This window comes from Mandrillus leucophaeus, unplaced genomic scaffold (assembly GCF_000951045.1).
Source record: "Mandrillus leucophaeus isolate KB7577 unplaced genomic scaffold, Mleu.le_1.0 Scaffold777, whole genome shotgun sequence".
Classification (NCBI taxonomy): Eukaryota; Metazoa; Chordata; class Mammalia; order Primates; family Cercopithecidae; genus Mandrillus; species Mandrillus leucophaeus.
Window position 1 is genome coordinate 337,186 of NW_012108441.1, and position 18,859 is coordinate 356,044.

The following is an 18,859-nucleotide window of genomic DNA, read 5'->3' on the forward strand; positions in this document are numbered from 1 at the left end:
TAAAATAGCCATTGTTAGTTCTAACTCAACTTTTACATGAGATGGTCTTAGCTGGATGGTTTCAGATGAAAGAGTCAGAGGGGAATGGAATGATTCCAGGTGAGAAGGTGACTCTCAGGTAAAAGCTTTGGTTCCCTTATTGCTCCCATTCATGCCATTCAGAAACAAGAATAATCCTAGCAATCAATCCATCATTTTGTTACTGAACCAACCTTTTACTTCTGGGTCTAATATCTAGTTTAAATTATTTTTTTCAATAAATGAACATAAAATTGTCTTCTAATTACAATCAAGCTGAAATTATCTCTGTGTATAAAATAATTACAGATTATCAAAGAAGCTGGACATATCATTTTTTACCTGATTCCATTGACTTCTATTTTTAATTTGCTAAATTAAATGTTGTAGGAAAAACTGAAGAGCTTTGTTCTAACTTTGAAATTCCACCACAAAATAATTGAGTCATGCACATAAAATGTCCATTAACAGGAACACAGTTGTAGTACTGGTTATTTTTGTTTGAAATAGAAATATGAAATTTTAAATTCAGCTATTTAAAATGCCCGAGGCTACCATGGAATGTACAAGGCTCTTAGTGAGGAGCAACACAAATAAAGATTTTTACAACCAAGTGAGGTAACTTCTTGGCCTAGGAATTTATGATAGAGCTTTTACTATGCTTTTAAAAGTATTTTCACTAGATATAACATCAAGTTCATATATGTAAAGTGATGAAAACTATCATAGTGGTCTAATTCTCTGACAAGGCAAGCTTGGTATTGAGATGTGATAAGTTCATTCAAGGAAGCCTTCTGTCAGTTTCCATAGGATTGGGAAGGTGGTGCCTTGTCCATCTTTGCAGGTGTTGGAAGGGGAGCATTATTGCATAGATCTGTTCCAGTTTCACAGCAACATACAGACTATAGTGTAAAGAAAGAAAAAGTGAAAAAGTGATAGGACTTATATGCACTACAAACAATTATGACCACTGACCAGCTCTTACTGTCACTTCCTGATTTAATTATCCCAATAGTCTTTCAACGTAAATGTTATTCAGATAACCATAGATACGTGGCCTGAAGCCAGATATAACAAGAACCAGCCGGTAAAGAAATGGGTTGAAGGTAACCAAGTAATAAGTGACTGGAGTGGTTACTGAACCCAAATCAGGTGATTAGAAAGTTAGATTCCCAGGGGAATTCTCATTACAAGAAACATCAGGTAATTGGAAGCCCTGTTAAACCCACCATAACAAAGGCTCAGCAAGTGTACATCTGCAGTGCCAGTACAAGAGTCTTCAGGTCTTATGCACTTTCTAAAATCTTTTATTATTAACCATTGACCCTCCAACCTCAACTTCTTTGAGATGATAAATTTGTTTCCTTTAGTAAATAAGTAAATTCCTTTTTACCCTCCTTCCCAGGAAGTTTGAGATTCATGTATAAAGATGAAGACCTAAATAATACTGGCTGAGCCACCCTAATTTGAAAATCCAAAATCTGAAATGCTCTAAAATCCAAAACTTTTTCAGCACTGACATGACCCAAGAAGAGGAAAATTCCACACATAAGTACTTAACACAAACTTTGTTTCATGCACAAAATTATTGAAAATATTGTATAAAATTACCTTCAAGCTTATGTATATAAGGTGTATGTGGAATGTAAGTTAATTCAGTGGTCAGACTTGGGTCCTATCCCCAAGATATCTCATTATATATGTGCAAATATTCCAAAATCCAAAACACGTCCGGTTCTAAGCATTTAGCATAAGGGATACTCAACCTGTAGCATAAAATCAATATTTTGGGTTATAGCTGGGTGCAGTGACTCACACCTATAATCCCAGCACTTTGGGAGGCCAAGGTGGGAGGACTGCTTGAGGCCAAGAGTTTGAAACCAATCTGGGCAACATAGTAAGACCCTGTCTCTACTAATTAATTAGTTAATTAACCAACTGGGAGTGGATGTTCTCGCCTGTAGTCCTAGCTACTCAGGAGGCTGAAGCAGGAGGATCACTGGAACCCAGAAGTTGGAGGTTACAGTGAACTATGATTGTACCACTGGACTCCAGCCTGAATGACAGACAGAGACCCTGAACTTAAAAAAATGTATATGTTACAACTTGGGACTGAAATATTTGTTTGTATGTTAATAGTTTGTAGCATTTAAGATAATATGACATATTACAGAAATTTGACAGATTTGCTTTGAAATGCTAATTTGAAACATGTAATTTTTTTTTTTTTTTTGAGATGGAATGCACTGGTGTGATCTCGGCTCACTGCAACCTCCACCTCCTGGGGTTCAAGTGATTCTCCTACCTCAGCCTCCTGAGTGGCTGGGATCACAGGTGCCCACCACCATGCCCAGCTAATTTTTGTATTTTTACTAGAGATGGGGTTTCACCATGTTGGCCAGCCTGGTCACGAACTCCTGACCTCAAGTGATCTGCCCACCTTGGCCTCCCAAAGTGCTGGAATTATAGGCATGAGCCACCACACCCAGCCTAACATATAATTTCTTTTAGAACTGTTATTTTAAGTTGGATCTGTAAGATAGTTTAAGTTTCAAAACAATATTGCGATGTTCAAAAAAACTTGGGTTTCAGCATTTTTTCTTTTTTTTTTTTTGGAGACAGAGTCTCGCTCTGTTGCCAGGTTGGAGTGCAGTGGCGCAATCTCGACTCACTGCAACCTCCGCCTCCTGGGTTCAAGCGATTCTCCTGCCTCAGCCTCCCAAGTAGCTAGGATTACAAGTGTGCACCACCATGCCCAGTTAATTTTTATATTTGTAGTAGAGACCGGGATTTCACCATGTTGGCCAGGATGGTCTTGATCTCCTGACCTTGTGATCTGCCCACCTTGGCCTCCCAAAGTGCTGGGATTACAGACATGAGCCACCACACCTGGCCCAGGTTTCAGCATATTTTTAAGTTTAGTTTGTTAGATTTATAAGAGCTACTTAAGGACTTGGGAAGGTATAATGTGTTAGGGTATTAATTTTATCCTGTTAGGCATTTGAAGTGCTTATAAAGTAAATTGAATATGTTAAATTGATAAATGCAGTTTAAAGTGTTACAGGAGTAATCTGAACAATGATTCCCCATAGGGGTGAGGATTGACCTGAAAAGGGGCTCGAGAGTACTTTCTAGGGTGATAGAAATGTTTTATCTCTTGATTGAGCTGTTGGTTATCAAAATCCATTAAACTGTCCCTTAAGATCTATGCATTTCCTTGCATGTAAATTTTACCACAATTTAAAAATATGTGTGTAGGAACTTAATCAGCTAATTTATAGACAGAATTGATTGTTTAATGGAGTTGAGTCTATTCAACTTGAGTTAATCAAACATTGATTCAAGGACCCCCTGAGAGTGATCATTCTTGGTTTCATAAAATTTATTAGACGTATGAATAGAATAATGAGATCATAATTTGAATTTAAAAGCTTAAGGGAAACTACATAGTGAATTGTTGACATAGATGCAGTTCTTGAACAAAAATCTTGATGGTCTGTAAGTCCGTGTCTATTCCTTCTCCTAGTTGGTTGGACTCCTGGGGAAGTAGGATAGTCTTCCTAGTATGCTGCATTTAGCATGCAGCACTTGACTATTGGTGAGTGAATGGAACACCTCTAGAGGCCAACTACATCATCCTTCTGTCCTCCTTGTAGCACTAGTTCATTTGCATAGGTCAGCATATCCGATAAACTCACACCTTGAAGGGCAGAAAGGACCCTTCTTGAGAAGACTGTACCCAGGACAGTGTTTCTATGACAGCAAACCTCGGTAGCCACAAATCCCTGGAGGATCAGTAATGCTAGTGCACACAAGGAGCTCCCTCCCAGCCTGAGGGCTCTGCCACCCAGATAGGGCTAAGAGGCTGGAGTTGACAAAGGGAAGTCAAAAATGGGAGAGCTGTCCATCAGGGGTGTTGCTGAGCCCTGAATAGAGATCGAGGTGGGTCTGTCTCTCCCCCTCATTTTAAACCTGTACCTTTCCTTTTATTCTCTAGGATACCTTCTCTATCTTTTCTGGTTTGCAAAAGAAAAAAATCGTTAGATAGCCACTTTGAATCAGGCTTGGAAAAACACTTATAAATAATAATTCCACACATGTAAGATGGCTAGTCAACCTAGGTCTGAAAATGACTTAACAGGAAAACATTTTCAGTATCAATCTCTCATGATTCCCAAACACACACACACACACACACACACACACTCACAAACTCACCACAACTTCAAAATTAGCAACCAAAAGACATCTAAATGCTATGATCTTTCCTTTTCTCTTCCAGATCAGATTAGCTTTGCTCTTCACTGTCCTCTTGTCAAAGCCCCTATTGTACAGCTCTCCAGTGTCCTTCCTGCCTGCCCTTCTACTGCCATTGTAACTTTTACCAGTCCCACTACTGTTTCAGAAGAAAACTCCAGGAAAGCAAGTAAGCATGGATAGTTTTAAAGATCAATGCTGAAGGCCCACTAAGACCGGGATACAAAGGGAGTCAATTAGAAAAAGGTGGGGGTCAAGGAAGAACTCCCCACTCCCAAGTTAAACTCCTCAATTTGCTGTTTTGTTTTAGCCAGACTCTATGGGAGCTCAGTCATTGCCAACTCTGCAGATGGCCCCCAAAAGGCTTTTCACAAGGGGCAGTAAGATATAACTGGCTTCGGTATTTCTGTCTCCCCATTCCCAGATAACCAATTCAAGATGCATGCCCACTGTACCCTGCATGTTGTTGAAATAAAATTTTAATTTCCTCTGTCTTGCAAAAATGTTCTTTTGCCTCTCTTCCCTGGTGTCTTTTCTCATCTTCCTCACCCCTGGGTTTCCTAACTCTGTCTTGCCTACTCTGATCTCCAAAGACAAGTCCCTCCTTCATATTTGGCATGAAACCTTCCTCAGATACTTACACAGTAATTGCCTCATTTCTCAAACTCTCTAGAGTCACATCATCCAATCAAAGTACTGTGTAATGTGAGCCACATATGTAATTGAAAAATTTTCAAGTCATCACATTTTTTAAGTAAAAATAATCAGGTAAAATTAATTGTACTAATACATTTTATTTGACCCAATATATTTCAAATGTTATGTCAACATGTAATCAATATAAAAATGATTAATGTATGTATTTCATATTCACAGCACATCTCAATTCAGACTAACCGTATTTCAAGTGCTCAAAACCGCAAGTGGCTAGTGGTGGCCATATTGGACCACAGAGCTCTAGAACTTCTGTAGCCCATGGTTTAGCAGTTAATTATGTGTGCACTTGGCATGTTCGCTGCTTATTCTCTAGTGAAGTCATTCTCTCTAGCAGGCCAAGTTTTGTTTCTACCACAGGTCCTAGCATGGTGCTTTGCGCATTGGGGGCACTCAACAAATCCCTAAGATTTGCTTCATACATGATCCCTATACACTGATAGCATCTTCCTCATTCATGGAATAACAAGAATGACCTCATCTCCTCTCACTTTCATTCCTTAGCTACTAACACTGTTGCAAAGATCTCTGGAAACCAGAAACTTTGGTCACCTATACCTTAAATGGAGAGAGAAGTAAAACTTGCTACTGAGAAGCCAGGACTGCCTAGAAGGTTTAGTTTGCTGGCAGAGTCAAAATAAGCACTGAATGAAGATGTGTGTGGTTCCCAGTTTTATAAATAGGTTTTACAAGAGGAGAGTGTTTGCTTCTTTGTTTTTGATGCCAAACATTTCTTCTTTTAGCATGTTATCTGAAAGTAATGATGCCAAAGGGATGATATGCCAGAAAAAGATGGTTTGTGTCCAGTTCTTTCATATGCCAGGCATAACCTCCAATTAATCTGAATGAAAGAGTGGGTGCCCATGCAGACAATGCCAACAAATGCCCCTGTAGAGAGGACACATACAGATGCCAACCTGAAATCGGGCACTGGCTACTGAAACAAAGGATTGCTTTAATTTTTGTGGAATAAACTATTTTTTCCCTCTGCTTTTCATGAAGTGGCCCTAAAGAATTCCTCTTGTTTGTGGTCTCGAAAAAATTAGAACTATGCCAATGAGGCCTGCCTTTAAGGGTTCTATTAAACAATAAGAAGGCTTTGTTCTTGGCAATAAAATTAAAGCAAGCAGTGTTTCCATTACCTGGCAGGCTGCCCTCTCCCTTCCCACAACCCCAACCCTGATCCTGACAAACCTCAGCAGACCATTCTGTTTCCCAGGTAGGAAGGTTAGATGGCAACATCTGTCAGGTTTGTGTACAGAAATATAATTGACCTTAATGATAATGTATAAAGAGCGAGAGACGCCACGGCGGGAGGGGGGAGGAAAAAATGGGGGTGGGGAGAGAGAGGGATGCTTCTCCAAATAATCTTTAACTCAAGCTTTAAAAATGTCAAGTTTACTGCAGAGGCTTCAAGTTCTCAAACCATTGTTCCAGAAAGACAATAATAATTTCACAATGAGTTGAAATGATGGAAGTGAGGGGTCATTAGATAAGGAAATATACATTTTAGTCTGACACGCTAGATGTCATGTGTTTTCTTTTTCAGGGAACTTTGCCTACCATTGCTCAAACTTAGACCCACTTACAGTCAGTTGCAAATGAATGCTTGTAGGTAGATTGTGGCCCTGAAATCAGGAATGACCAAGGCTAGTACAGAAAGCACTGTCAGATGCAAATTCTGTTTAGCCTCACAGTTAGTCAAAAGTCATTGGAACTGAAAACTTGGATGACTGTGATGCCAGCTCTCTCTGTCCTCCATGAGAGCTCAAAATGGTCATATTGTAGTCTCCTCTAGTGTAAGAGCTCTCCTACAGCTGTCAAGGCCATACCCATATACCACTCACAGGTCCTATCTCCCTGGCCTGGGAGCTTTTTCTGCCCCTCCCAGGACCAACTAATTCCAAAGGGGAGTTAATGCCTACCTTCCCCCAACAGCTTTCAACCAGCTCCTGATGGGAGATGTTAGATAAACACTCTGCTTCTTCCCCATTAGCTGGAATGTTCTATACTGTTTCCCAGAGTTGCCCACTGGGATTAATCTCCAGTTGCCCAAGGTGGTCTTGGTAAGTCACACTTTACTGGCTTCATAGTTGTCCCTGTTTCACTTCCTACCCGGTACCGGTGTTTTCTGGCAACAATTTGACCATCCATTATTGTCTCATATCCTTCTCAGGGAGGATAGAACTGCCAACCATGTCTAAAATGAAATGATAGCACAAGTCTCTTTTTCTAGTCATGGCTATAGCTCACATGTTCAATTTCTCTAAACTTAAATCTGTTTCATTATATTTGAGTAAACATACATATGAAACACCGGACATCAAAAATATTTAAAAATCAGTCTACTCACCTCCTGATATTCTAGAATGACAACAACAGGGCAAGATATTTCATAGATATCACTTGTGGATGCATCATGAAGGCAGAACAAAGCTTAACATTTTCCAGTTGTACCTCCCAGTTAAGTTCTATCAGTGGCGTAGTCATGTGTACCTCACTCACTGTATGGAATACCAAAGAGCAGAAACCCAATCTTCATTTTCCAGAACTTTGCAGGAGCGGATGGCTTCTATACCTGAGTAACTGAAGCCTGAAAAGGGGTCCAACTCAGTATTTTTCCAGTACATCACTTTTCAGGAATCATGGCACAACAACTAAAAGGAATGCCACTTAATGAGAAATAACATGTAAGATTGAAAGTGATTAAGGTAAAGTCATAGAGTAGAGATTTCCTCTTTCCATTAGAAATAACTTCCCTTCCCTGAAACACGTCACCTCCATCTTTCCTGGCACTCCATTAATGGTCATCTTCTAAAAGTTATTGTCTACCCTCTGACCACAACATCAAATGCCAAACACATTTGTTGAAAATTATTTAATAGAAATTGCTACTTTTCAGAAACTTTATGAAAAAGATGTGATAGAGACAAACACCCGTGGCAGGTTAGTAGATTTCTTTTCATTCAGTGTGCCCAGCCCAAACGGAAGGGTGTGAAGCATTTGTTTTATAAAGTGTGTAATTAATAAGAGAAAGGAAGGGAGGAGTTTATTGTTTTCCAATGAATTATGAGCAACCCCTTCCATTCTGCTTCTTCATTTTGGAACTGCTTCTAACAAAGTTACCATCAAACACAAAAAGAAAAGACTGTGATATTGATGCCAAAAATATAAGATTGAAGTCAGTTGAGTGTAGCCTAGGAAAAACATTACAGAAGGAGTAACATTTATTATAATTGTGACAGAAGTCAGCAGGACATCATGGAGAAAGTAAAAACCATACTGCAAGTATTTTGTCATTTTCAAATTGAAATTCCATTAATTTAGTACTTGTAGCTATTCATGCTTTAAAAGAAGAAAACTAATATTTATTGAGCATCTACTATGTACCAGATTGTTTACAGATATTTTCATCAAAAGTATGCAAATGAAGAAACATTCTCACAGAAATTTAACATATTTTTCATACCTGCAGTCCTTTGAATATAAAGTCCATGATTTTTGCTTTATGCCAGAGGTCAGCAAACTGTGATGCTCATGCTAAATCGCACTGTTTTTGTAAGTAAAGTTTTATTGGAACACAGCCACGTCCATTTGCATCCATATTGTCTATGGCTGCTTTCACACTACAACAGCAGAGTTGAGTAGCTACAACAGAGACTGTCTGGCCCACAATGCTAAAATAATTACTATCTAGGCCTTTACAAAAAAAAAGTTTCCCAATTCCTGCTCTGTACCATGGAAGAATGTTCTCTACCCTTCTTTCCCCATCCAATTGCATCAGAAAGCAGCCTTCAAGGAACCCAGTTGGGATTTTGGGATTTAGAAGCAGCTTCAAAAATTCTGGAGTTAAGCCTCATGTTATAGCTTTCAAAGCTATTATTTTGATGATGTAGATGCATCAAAGTTTTGATTCATGCTAGAAAGTCCTCAGGTAACCAGCACAGGCTGACTGGTCCTAGAACCTCTAGTTTTAATTCTCTATGGACATTCCAGATAAAAAGAGTTTGTTAGCAATAGTGATCATTCACATTTATGTAGTAATTACTACATGCCAAGCATTTGTCAAGGGCTTTTCATGTATTCACTCATTTAGTTCTCACCACAGTCTAACCCAGGGGTTCTCAATCTTGGCACTAGTGGATTTGGGTATGGACCTCTCACTGTTGTGGGGGCTGTCTTATGTGTTGTAGGATGTTTAGCAGCATCGCACCTGGTCTGCCAGGTAACAAGTGTTATTTTCCTTATTATGCAGGTAGGGAACTTGAGATGTAGATAGTTGAAGTAAATGCCCAATAAGATACAACTAATAAGCAATAAAAACCTGGTATTTCAATCCCAGGAAGACTTCCTCAAGTCCCTGAGCCCCAAACCATTGCCTCCATTAGCCAGCCCTTGCTCCCTCTAAATTATTTTACCTGTTTGAAGATTTTTGCTTTACTGAAAAACTAACAGCGACATCAACAACATCGTGAATGGCCACGTTCTGTATGCTGCTATTGGAAGTAAAACTCCTTTATGTGAAGTTTCAAAGTTTTAGGCATTAGCAATGGCATTTTTTGCTAGGCAGTTTTATTGCCTTATTACAGTTGTATTTCATTTATAAGGAAGAATTTAATTGCTCTACTAACCACAGTGTGTTGCCATTTTTGATGGTGTCTTGCTATCTTGTCCAGCACTCAAACTTCATAATCTTAGAAACCTCAAGAAAAGAGGATTTATCATGAGGTTCCTGGGAGCTATTTTTTTTAGTCCCATAGCAAATTCCTGTCTGGATAGTTAATCAATATGTAGAATTGATCTCCTCTGGTCCAAATTATTTTCCACCATGTAACTATGCTAAAGCCTGGATTACATGTAGCTTCTAGTTGTATCACTATATCACTACTATTATTTCCCACCAAAAGCACTTTATGAAAGGATTCCATTTTTAATTTTTCTGAAAAGCCTTTCTTGGAGTTTAAAAAGTTTTGATCAAAAATGTTAAATATTAAATTAACACATTAAACATTAAAAATATTGTCCTGTACTCTGGTCTGTCCTCCAAAGGACCTCAGGAGCCAGGCCATTCTCTCTCTCTCATTCACTTGAGCCAGGTCCACAAGTATTTGACTTTGGTGTGAAAGAGTTTCAGGGTGAAGATTACATATAAACATATCAGATGAATTACGGTAATACTGTCTGCTGTTACTCAATTCTCCTTGGCTCAGCTTTATATACAGACTGAAGTATTAGAATCCCTTTCATTGTTCCTCTGGCAGCTCTAACTTTTGCCCCAGAGTCTGGAATGTTCATCACAGCTGTCTTTGGCAATAAAACCCAAAGCACCCTCATATCCTCATATTTCTTTTTGCACCTGGTCAGTGGTACACAGCTGGGTGTAGAGCCCACTTGCATACAGTTTTCTCCCTGTACCCTCATCCACAGGTCAAATATCAGCTTATATAAAGCTCTGTTTTGTTTCAGTTGCTTCAGCCTTGGGCAAATTGGAATTAACTCCTCCAATGTTTTTCCTTTGGAGTGAGATGGGATGGTTATGCCACATTATGTAGTACCACTAACCCCTTCAAATTTGGGTGCAGACTCAAAATTACATATTCTTAGTTATAGAGAAAAGTCCTTTTGAGTCTAAACAATAACAAGAATGTCAACCTAGCATCATATATAAATATGTTTCAGCCTTTCTCAAGGTCACCTTAATTCGTGACCTTGGAATGGAAGGTCACATTTATTCACTGTGGCATGAAACAGCTTTTGTTTTTGTCATGAGGCTGAATCTAGGCAAATTTGTAAATTAGATATTTGTCTTTTAAACTCCCAGTCTCCTTGGTAATGGTTTCAAAGATGGCAAGGTTCAGAATCTTAAACTAAAGGGGTCACGGTTTGATGGTGCAATTTCAAGAGTGCAGTAATGGTGGGCCAGGGTGGGAGAGGCATCTGGATTGCACAACTCAAGGGGTCTACCATTCTTGCGGAATTCAAAGTGAATAGTAGCCTCCGGATTTGTGCAACCTTCTCAATACCCAGAAATAGAATATCCTGTCTCCAACACATTGGGGTTATCCTGTCCCAAGCTTACTTCAGTGTTTCCGTCTGTGTACGAATAAGAAGTGATATATCAAGTCAGTGTGTCATTTTCACAACAGGCATTATAAGGCTGTATTCTGAAAGTCTATGGATGGCTAACTTATTTCAATAAAGCACTGCAAAATGAGAAAATGAGGGTTTCTAAAATGCATGCTAGTTCAATTTCACCTGTGAGAACTGACCAGATATTTTTTTCCTTCACTGATGCTCCATCCTAAGTGTTCCAAATATTTCTAAAGATTTCAAGCCCACACATGTCTGAAATCTAATGATGTTTATACTCTGCACTGAACATCTCATTTTACAGTTGAATACAAGTCAAATTAAAAGAGCCAGTTTTTAGAAATAATACTTAAATACCACTTACAGACTGCTAAAGAACATTTCACAGACACCTAGTCCAATTTCTAGTATATGTATGTAACTAAATCCCTTTAATGTTTATACATATTTGAGAAGGAAAAAAATAATTGTCCTCTTTACCCCACCCGTTCCTCAAAACAGTGTAACACTATTACACCATAAAACTTAACAGGGAGACTTTGGGCGTTGCTAACCAAGTGCTCTCGAGAAAATAGCTAATCCATTTATGTCATCATTAACTAATCTGGGGAATGATTATGCGTAACTGCATTTCTAGAAAGGGAAGGTAAACTGTGCACCCAGTGGCAACTTACATGGGACTGCAACTGATTATTGGTGCCAGATATGAGCATTAATGAAGCCGGGTGACCCTCAATGCTGAATTCCATCTCAGGACTAGGCAGGCCAGATATGATTGTTTTGCTTCTACATTCACATCATTATTCAGCTTTGTAATGTCTCCTTCATTAGACTGTAAAGGATCAGAAAGTCATTGTCAGAGAGAAGCAGCAATATTACCCTAGGAATAGGAGAAAGTGGGTCAGCAACTCCCTACAGGCAAGACTGATGGGGAGAAGATGCATTTCAAGATGCGAAAGAAAACTGTGACTCTAAATGTAGAGAAGGTGTGTGCTGAGCAGATGGGTGAGGCCAAAAATGAGATGAGGCGAAAATGACTGAGTTTCTCATACTGGTGGGCTGATGTGATATTTGCTTATGAGTGTACTTGAGGTGAGAAAAAACCATAGTATCGAGGAGCCTGGCCTGAGATCTCGGCTCACTGCAACCTCCGACTCCTGGTTTCAAGCGGTTCTCCTGCCTCAGCCTCCCAAGTAGCTGGGATTATAGGCATGCACCACCACACCCAACTAATTTTTGTATTTTTAGTAGAGTCGGGGTTTCATCATGTTGGCCAGGATAGTTTCAATCTCTTGACCTCATAACCCGCCGACCTTGGCCTCCCAAAGTGCTGGGATTACAGGCATGAGCCACCGCGCCCGGCCAGGAAGGCCTAATTTTAAACTGTATTTTGTCCTGAGAAGTCAAGTGCCCCATTTCCAGTGTGGTCCAAAGGCAGGAGACAGTAATTACCCACCACTGGGCATCATTCCTAATGATCTTCATCTCACTCTTCCCCTTAGTTTAGGGGCCAAGGAGGAGACTGATGGCACAAAAGTGGAAGTGTGAGTACTGGAAAGAAGAGTTTGAACTTGTTTTCTGCATCCTTAAATTGGTGGTCCTCAGAGCACTTTCATCAGCCACAGTGATTTCTGAATCAAAAGATGTGAATCAGAAATGAAAGCAAAAATCATAACCAGGAGCTGCTAGCTTCCAAACCAAACCTGGGAACTAGAAACACCAGAACATAACTGCAAGTAACCAATAAACCCTGCCATATTCGAACTAATAGAAATTAATGAGAAAGTCCAATCAAATCATTAATTCTTTGTTTAAGTGACACACGAAATAGCAAAACTGTGGAAAACTTCTTTGTAGTAGAAAAATCTTTGAAATATAGAATAGTATTTAACTTGTTTTATTGTACCTTTTGGAATATAAGAATACTAGAGTTACAAGAATTTGGAAATTCATGAAAGTAGAAAACAAGATTCAACTTCCCTGGTTTCAAAAGGAAAGCTAAATCTGTATTCTCTGAAAGATCTAGGAAAAATACTTGGCCTAAAATGAATAGATCCTGTTCCCAAATTTCTAGGATTTTACATTTTGGGGTGACGGTGATTGTGATATCAGTGTTCTCAAAACACATTTGCCTCAGCAAAGAGGATTTCAGCCCACTTTTTTGGTAAAGCAAACCTATCCATTCTGTAAATCAAATAGCCAAAATTTGGATTAAATTGAGCCCCATATTACAGTGGCAACTGGGATACTTTTTCTACTATGCAGTAACTCAAATCCCAATGATTGTGGGAGTGAAATGGATCCTAAACTAAATCATAATCTGATTACAAAATCCCTTCTCAATGCAGACAACAGTACCTCAGATTTGTCAATGGCTTCATAAGTTTAGGTGTTTCTTCATATATTATTTCATGTATTCACCGCAATAATTCCACATGGCTGAGAGAGCAGATATCATTCAGCTCATTTTACAAATAGGAAAACTCACAAGTGGAGATAGCCTAAGATTTTCCTAATGTCACCATGTGGGTATATTACACACCACATTTCATCTCACAGCCCCTACTCTAAAATTAGCAGTGGGGTCTCACTGGACTTAGTCAAAGTCGGAAGAGCTTGAAGTGTGGAATATGTTAGTGACAACACTAAAACTTGAGGACCTCACAATGTGGTCAACTGATTTTCGACAAAGGTTCTCAGACACTTCAATGAAAGAAAGAATAGTCTTTCAAAAAATTGTGCTGAGACAACTGGCTATCCAAAGCAAAAGAATAAAGTCAGAAGCCTACCCTCACACCATACACAAAACTGACCTCAAAATGACTCATAGACCTAAATATAAAATATAAAACTTATAGAGCAAAACAGAACAGTAAGTCTTCATGACCTTGGGATAGGCAATAGTTTCTTAGGTACAACAACAAAAGCACAAGTAACAATAGAAAAGTAGATAAATTGAACTTCATTAAAATTTAAAAATGTTTTGTGCTTTAAAGGGTATCATAAAGAAAATGCAAAGGTAACCCACAAAACAGGAGGTAATATTTGCAAATCAGATATTTGATAAGGGACTTGTATTCTGAATATGTACAGAAATAATACAATCTAGTAATTAAAAGACAAATGACCCAATTACAAAAGGAGCAAAAGATCCGAATAGTCATATCTCCAACGTAGATATACAGCTGTCCAGTAAGTACATGAAAAGATGGTCAGCATCATTAGCCATCAGGAAAATGTAAGTCAAAACCACAGTGAGATACTACTTTACACCCACTAGGATGAATAAAATTAAAAAGACAGACAATAACAAGCATTAACAAGGATGTGGAGAAATTGGAACCCTCTTGTATTTCTGATGGGAATATAAAATAATGCAGCCACTTTGAACAATAGCTTGGCAGTTCCTTAAAACATTAAACACAGTTATGCGACCCAGCAATTCCACCCCAATATCAAAGAAAAATGAATATATATTGGCACACAAAAACTTGTACATAAATGTTCATATCAATATTATTTATAGCAAACAAAAACTAGAAACATCAGTGTGCATCTATTAAAGAATAGATAAACAAAAAGTGGTCTATTCATACAATGAAATATTATTTGGCATAGAAGGGAATGAAGTACTGATAAATGCTACCACATAGATGAACCTTGAAAACATTATGCTAAGTGAAAGAAGCGAAACAGAAAGGATTATGTATTATTTTATTCCATTTGTATGAAATGTCCAGAACAGGCAAATCCATAAACAGACAGAAAGTAGGCTAGTGATTGCCTCGGGCTGGAGCTGGGGCAGGTAGGGAAAATGTGGAGTGACTGCACACATTATGGGTTTCTTTTCTGGGCACTGAAAATGTTTTAGGCTTAGATTATGATGACAATTGCACATGAAATCATCTGTGAATACACGAAAAACCACAAAACTGCACATTTTAAATGGACAAATTTTATGATATGTGAAATATATTCCAATAAGGCAGTTTTAAAAAATCAATTCCTGGCCAGGTGTGGTGGCACACACCTGTAATCCCAGCACTTTTAAGAGGCCAAGGTGGGAGGATCACTTGAGCCCAGGAGTTTGAGACTAGCCTGGCAACGTAGCAAGACCTCGTCTCTACAAAAAAGTACATTTTTTTAAAATTTAGCCGGGAGTCATGGCATATGCCTATAGTCCCAGCTATTCAGCTATTCAGGAGACTGAAGGGGGAGGATTGCTTGAGCCCAAGAGGTTGAGGATGCAGTGAGCCGTGATGGCACCAGTGCACTCCAGCCTGGGTGACAGAGAAAGAGCAAGACCCTGTCTCAAAAAAAATCAACTCCTTTCCTCCCTCCCCCTCAAATAAAACAATCCTTAGGACATAATTCTGTGTCTACACAGTCCTTGGAAATTCATCCATTGCCTGCATATCGAGTGATTGCTAGTAATAACTACTTGCTCCATTACGTTTTTGCCCTGTCTCTTCTTGGAAGGTCATTTTCCCTATTTATTTATTCAACAAATATTTTTTGAATGCCTATTTTGTGCCAGACATGGCACCAGGTGCTTGGGATAGATACCTTATTTAATACAACAGCTGAAGATCCCTGCGCATATGGAGCTTACGTTCTATCAGATTTACCTGGTATTCTCAAGTACAACTTATCTCTTCGGGTTTATTTCTAGTAGATACTTTTCAAGTCTGGGGTCTGACAAAGAAAAACTAGAGCTGGACAGTACTTAAAGCTGTAAAAACAGATTTTATTCAGGACTATTGTAGTAAGGGGAAAGAGACCTCAGTATAGAATGGGACTCAACTCCCAGTGTCATGTGGACCAGTGGGAATTTACAGCCAAGAAGCAGGGTGGTGGTAAGTGGATGGAAAATTACTAAGAGGAAACATCAAGGGTAAGGGGGATTCTGGTTAAACCGATCTAAAAGGATTCTTGCTGAAGGTAGACCAAGTTGATCAGACATTCCCCAGGGCATGGTGAAGGATGAAGAACCCAATCAGATACTGAGAGTGATCAGATATGGAGATGGAGGATTCTGGCTAAACCAACTCAGCAGGGTTCTTGCTAAAACTGGTTTACAAGGAAGTGCACAGAAGGGCCCAGGAGAAAGTTCAAGACTAAAGTTTGGTCAAGCAAAGAAGCTTTGTCAGTGCTACTTTCTAGAAATTTTACTTCCTCCATCATAATGTGCTTATGTTATCAATATGGTCCCATCCTTTTCATAACTCAGCTGTAGTTAGTTATTAAATTCAGTAGGAGGTCAAAAGGAAACACAAGAAATTTACTGAGTGTAAGTTTCAAGAAAATATGTCAGTAGACAGCTAAATTTATTTGAGAAACCTCAAGGGGAACTAGAAATGATGACATAAAAGAACGATAAGAGAAATGAAGCCTAATGATTATCCTCCTTGAAATATTAGCCTGAGTTCTACATTTGTACTTCTCAGTCAATGCATTTTTAATTTTTTTCTTTGTTCATTAAACAAATACTTAGCAAATAACTCTGTCTGCTAAACTGATGCAGGACATAATCTCATGGTTTACTGCAAATGGCCAATGACCATCTTCTCAATAAGATGTCTTGAGTAATCTCTATGTTGTGTCTGAACAATGATCATGAATAAAATTCAAGGAATCCTGGGCCTCTGGAAACAGGACATGGTTTCTGTGAACAGCCATCAGTGGATTTTTATCTTGAACTCATGACCCTACTTCCAGTTTATCTCATTCATAGAGAATGAAATTACTCCAGTTAAAGTCTTCCAAATCAAAAAGGCTAGGGACTGGGCCATGTCTCCTCCCTGAGATATGCTAGAATAATCAATGCCATTGTCATTCTTTGTAACATTGCAACTTCTCCTGCGGCTGTGTTAAAATAATAAACCTCATGCCTGCTATCTCCATCTCACACAGCTGTGGTTTCTGGGTTTCTGTTTGTGAATAAGCATTTCAGAATTGTCATGAGATGGAGGAAATAGCATGTGCAGAGTATTTCCCAGGCCTAGTTGCCAAGAATGAGCTAATTGTAAGCCTCCCTTGCATACGAGTCACAAAAACTTCAAATACAAGCCACTCTGTAATGATCCACCTTTCCATGTGAATGGTATTCTTTCATTGTAGAACCTTGATCTTTCAGAATTATACTAGGAGTATAATTTTAAATTATGTCATAAGATTAATAAACTATTGAACCATCTTTTGGTGCTTTATTTATGTTTTATAATGATTAGATAGAAAATTGATGTTTGTATTTAAAAGAAATGTTAAATAAATGTGATACAGTCTTGCTACATTGCTTATGGAAAATTTGTCTAAAAGAGATTGATAGTAATCTGTCCTCCATAAAAGAATGATATTGGTTGTTTTTTTAACTTACATTTTTTGTGTTTAACAGGAAAAATTTGATACTTTTTTAAAGTATAAAAGCAGGAATTGCAAATATATTTCACATGACACATCAATTTCCAACTAATTGGTAATGGCTATGTACATATTATGTTAAAGATTCTGCAGCTGAGTCTGGCTTAGTACAAAAGACTGCTGTCACTGGATAATAATGTTTTCCAAGGATGCAAGATAGGAAGTGGCCATGTAAGTCCCATATTTGCCATCCCTGCATAATCAAAGAGTTAACATTTAAAATATCTTTTCCGAGATTACTAGAAACATCCTAGTGTACATTAAAAATAGCATTTAACTGAAAACAAAGGCCAAATTAACACTTACCATTGTACTTATCCTGTAGGTCAATGCATCACGTCAAGAAGCCAAATTGACAGAGGAGTGTGATCTTCTTATTGAGATCATTCAGCAAAGACGACAAATTATTGGAACCAAGATCAAAGAAGGGAAGGTATGATTTCTAGGGCAGAAGATTTCATATTCCATACCTGGAGAAAATAATTCCTAATATATTCCAGGGGCTTCGGAAATGTTGAGAACCCTCTTTTTCTATACATTCTATAATTCCCTCTTAAGTCTTTAAGACTTAGTTAAAAGGCCTTTGCTTGGCGGTTTTTTCTCCATCCTTTTCTTTGTACTATGGTCTCCTGTGAAGACCTGTGATACAAGGGCTGCTCCGTTGCCCAGCGCCAGGAGGTAGCATAATGGTCTTATCTATCATAGCCATTGTTTTCTATCTCACTTGTCTATGAGAAGGTGGGTTCTGTGGAGGCAGAGTTCATTTTGTATTCATTGTGATATCCTCGCAACTAGCATAGCATTACATAAATTAAAAATGAATCTGACTTTATTTATAGAAATTATGAAGTACTTTCCCATGTTTTTGAGGAAATGTATACAGATATAACTTCATGGTCCCAAAACCCCTGTGGTTTCACTATATCATATACTCCATTGCGGATATAGTAATGGTAGTACTTCTTTTCTAATGTTTCTATGTTTTAATTTCCTATTGTTCCATAGCAAACTATATTTTTAAGAGAAATTTACATACATTCTTTATAGCCAGTTTCTTATTTATTCAAAATTCATTCACAAACTGTTGGTCACTTTAGAACCCATCAATTTATTCTATTTTAAAATTAGTCATGTTTTTATTGAAATACTTATGATCCTTTTTATTTTACCCAATTCTCTGCCACATTCAAGGATAATTTTTTTCTTTCTTTCCTTCTTTCTTTCCTTCCTTCCTTCGTTCGTTCGTCCTTCCTTCCTTCCTTCCTTCCCTTCTTTCTTTCTTTCTTTCTTTCTTTCTTTCTTTCTTTCCTTTCTTTCCTTTCTCTCCTTTCTCTCCTTTCTCTCCTTTCTCTCCTTTCTT

The 18,859-nt window shown here is 38.3% G+C and overlaps 1 protein-coding gene across 3 annotated transcripts in view; it reads left to right on the forward strand.

The window, feature by feature from the left end:
• MID1 (midline 1) overlaps positions 1-18,859 on the forward strand; it is a 172,712-nt gene that overhangs the window by 102,419 nt on the left and 51,434 nt on the right. For all 3 annotated transcript variants that reach the window (XM_011966829.1, XM_011966831.1, XM_011966830.1), the window contains exon 4: positions 17,825-17,932. In XM_011966829.1, coding sequence (XP_011822219.1) covers positions 17,825-17,932 — 108 coding nt within the window. The remainder of the gene's footprint in view (positions 1-17,824; positions 17,933-18,859) is intronic.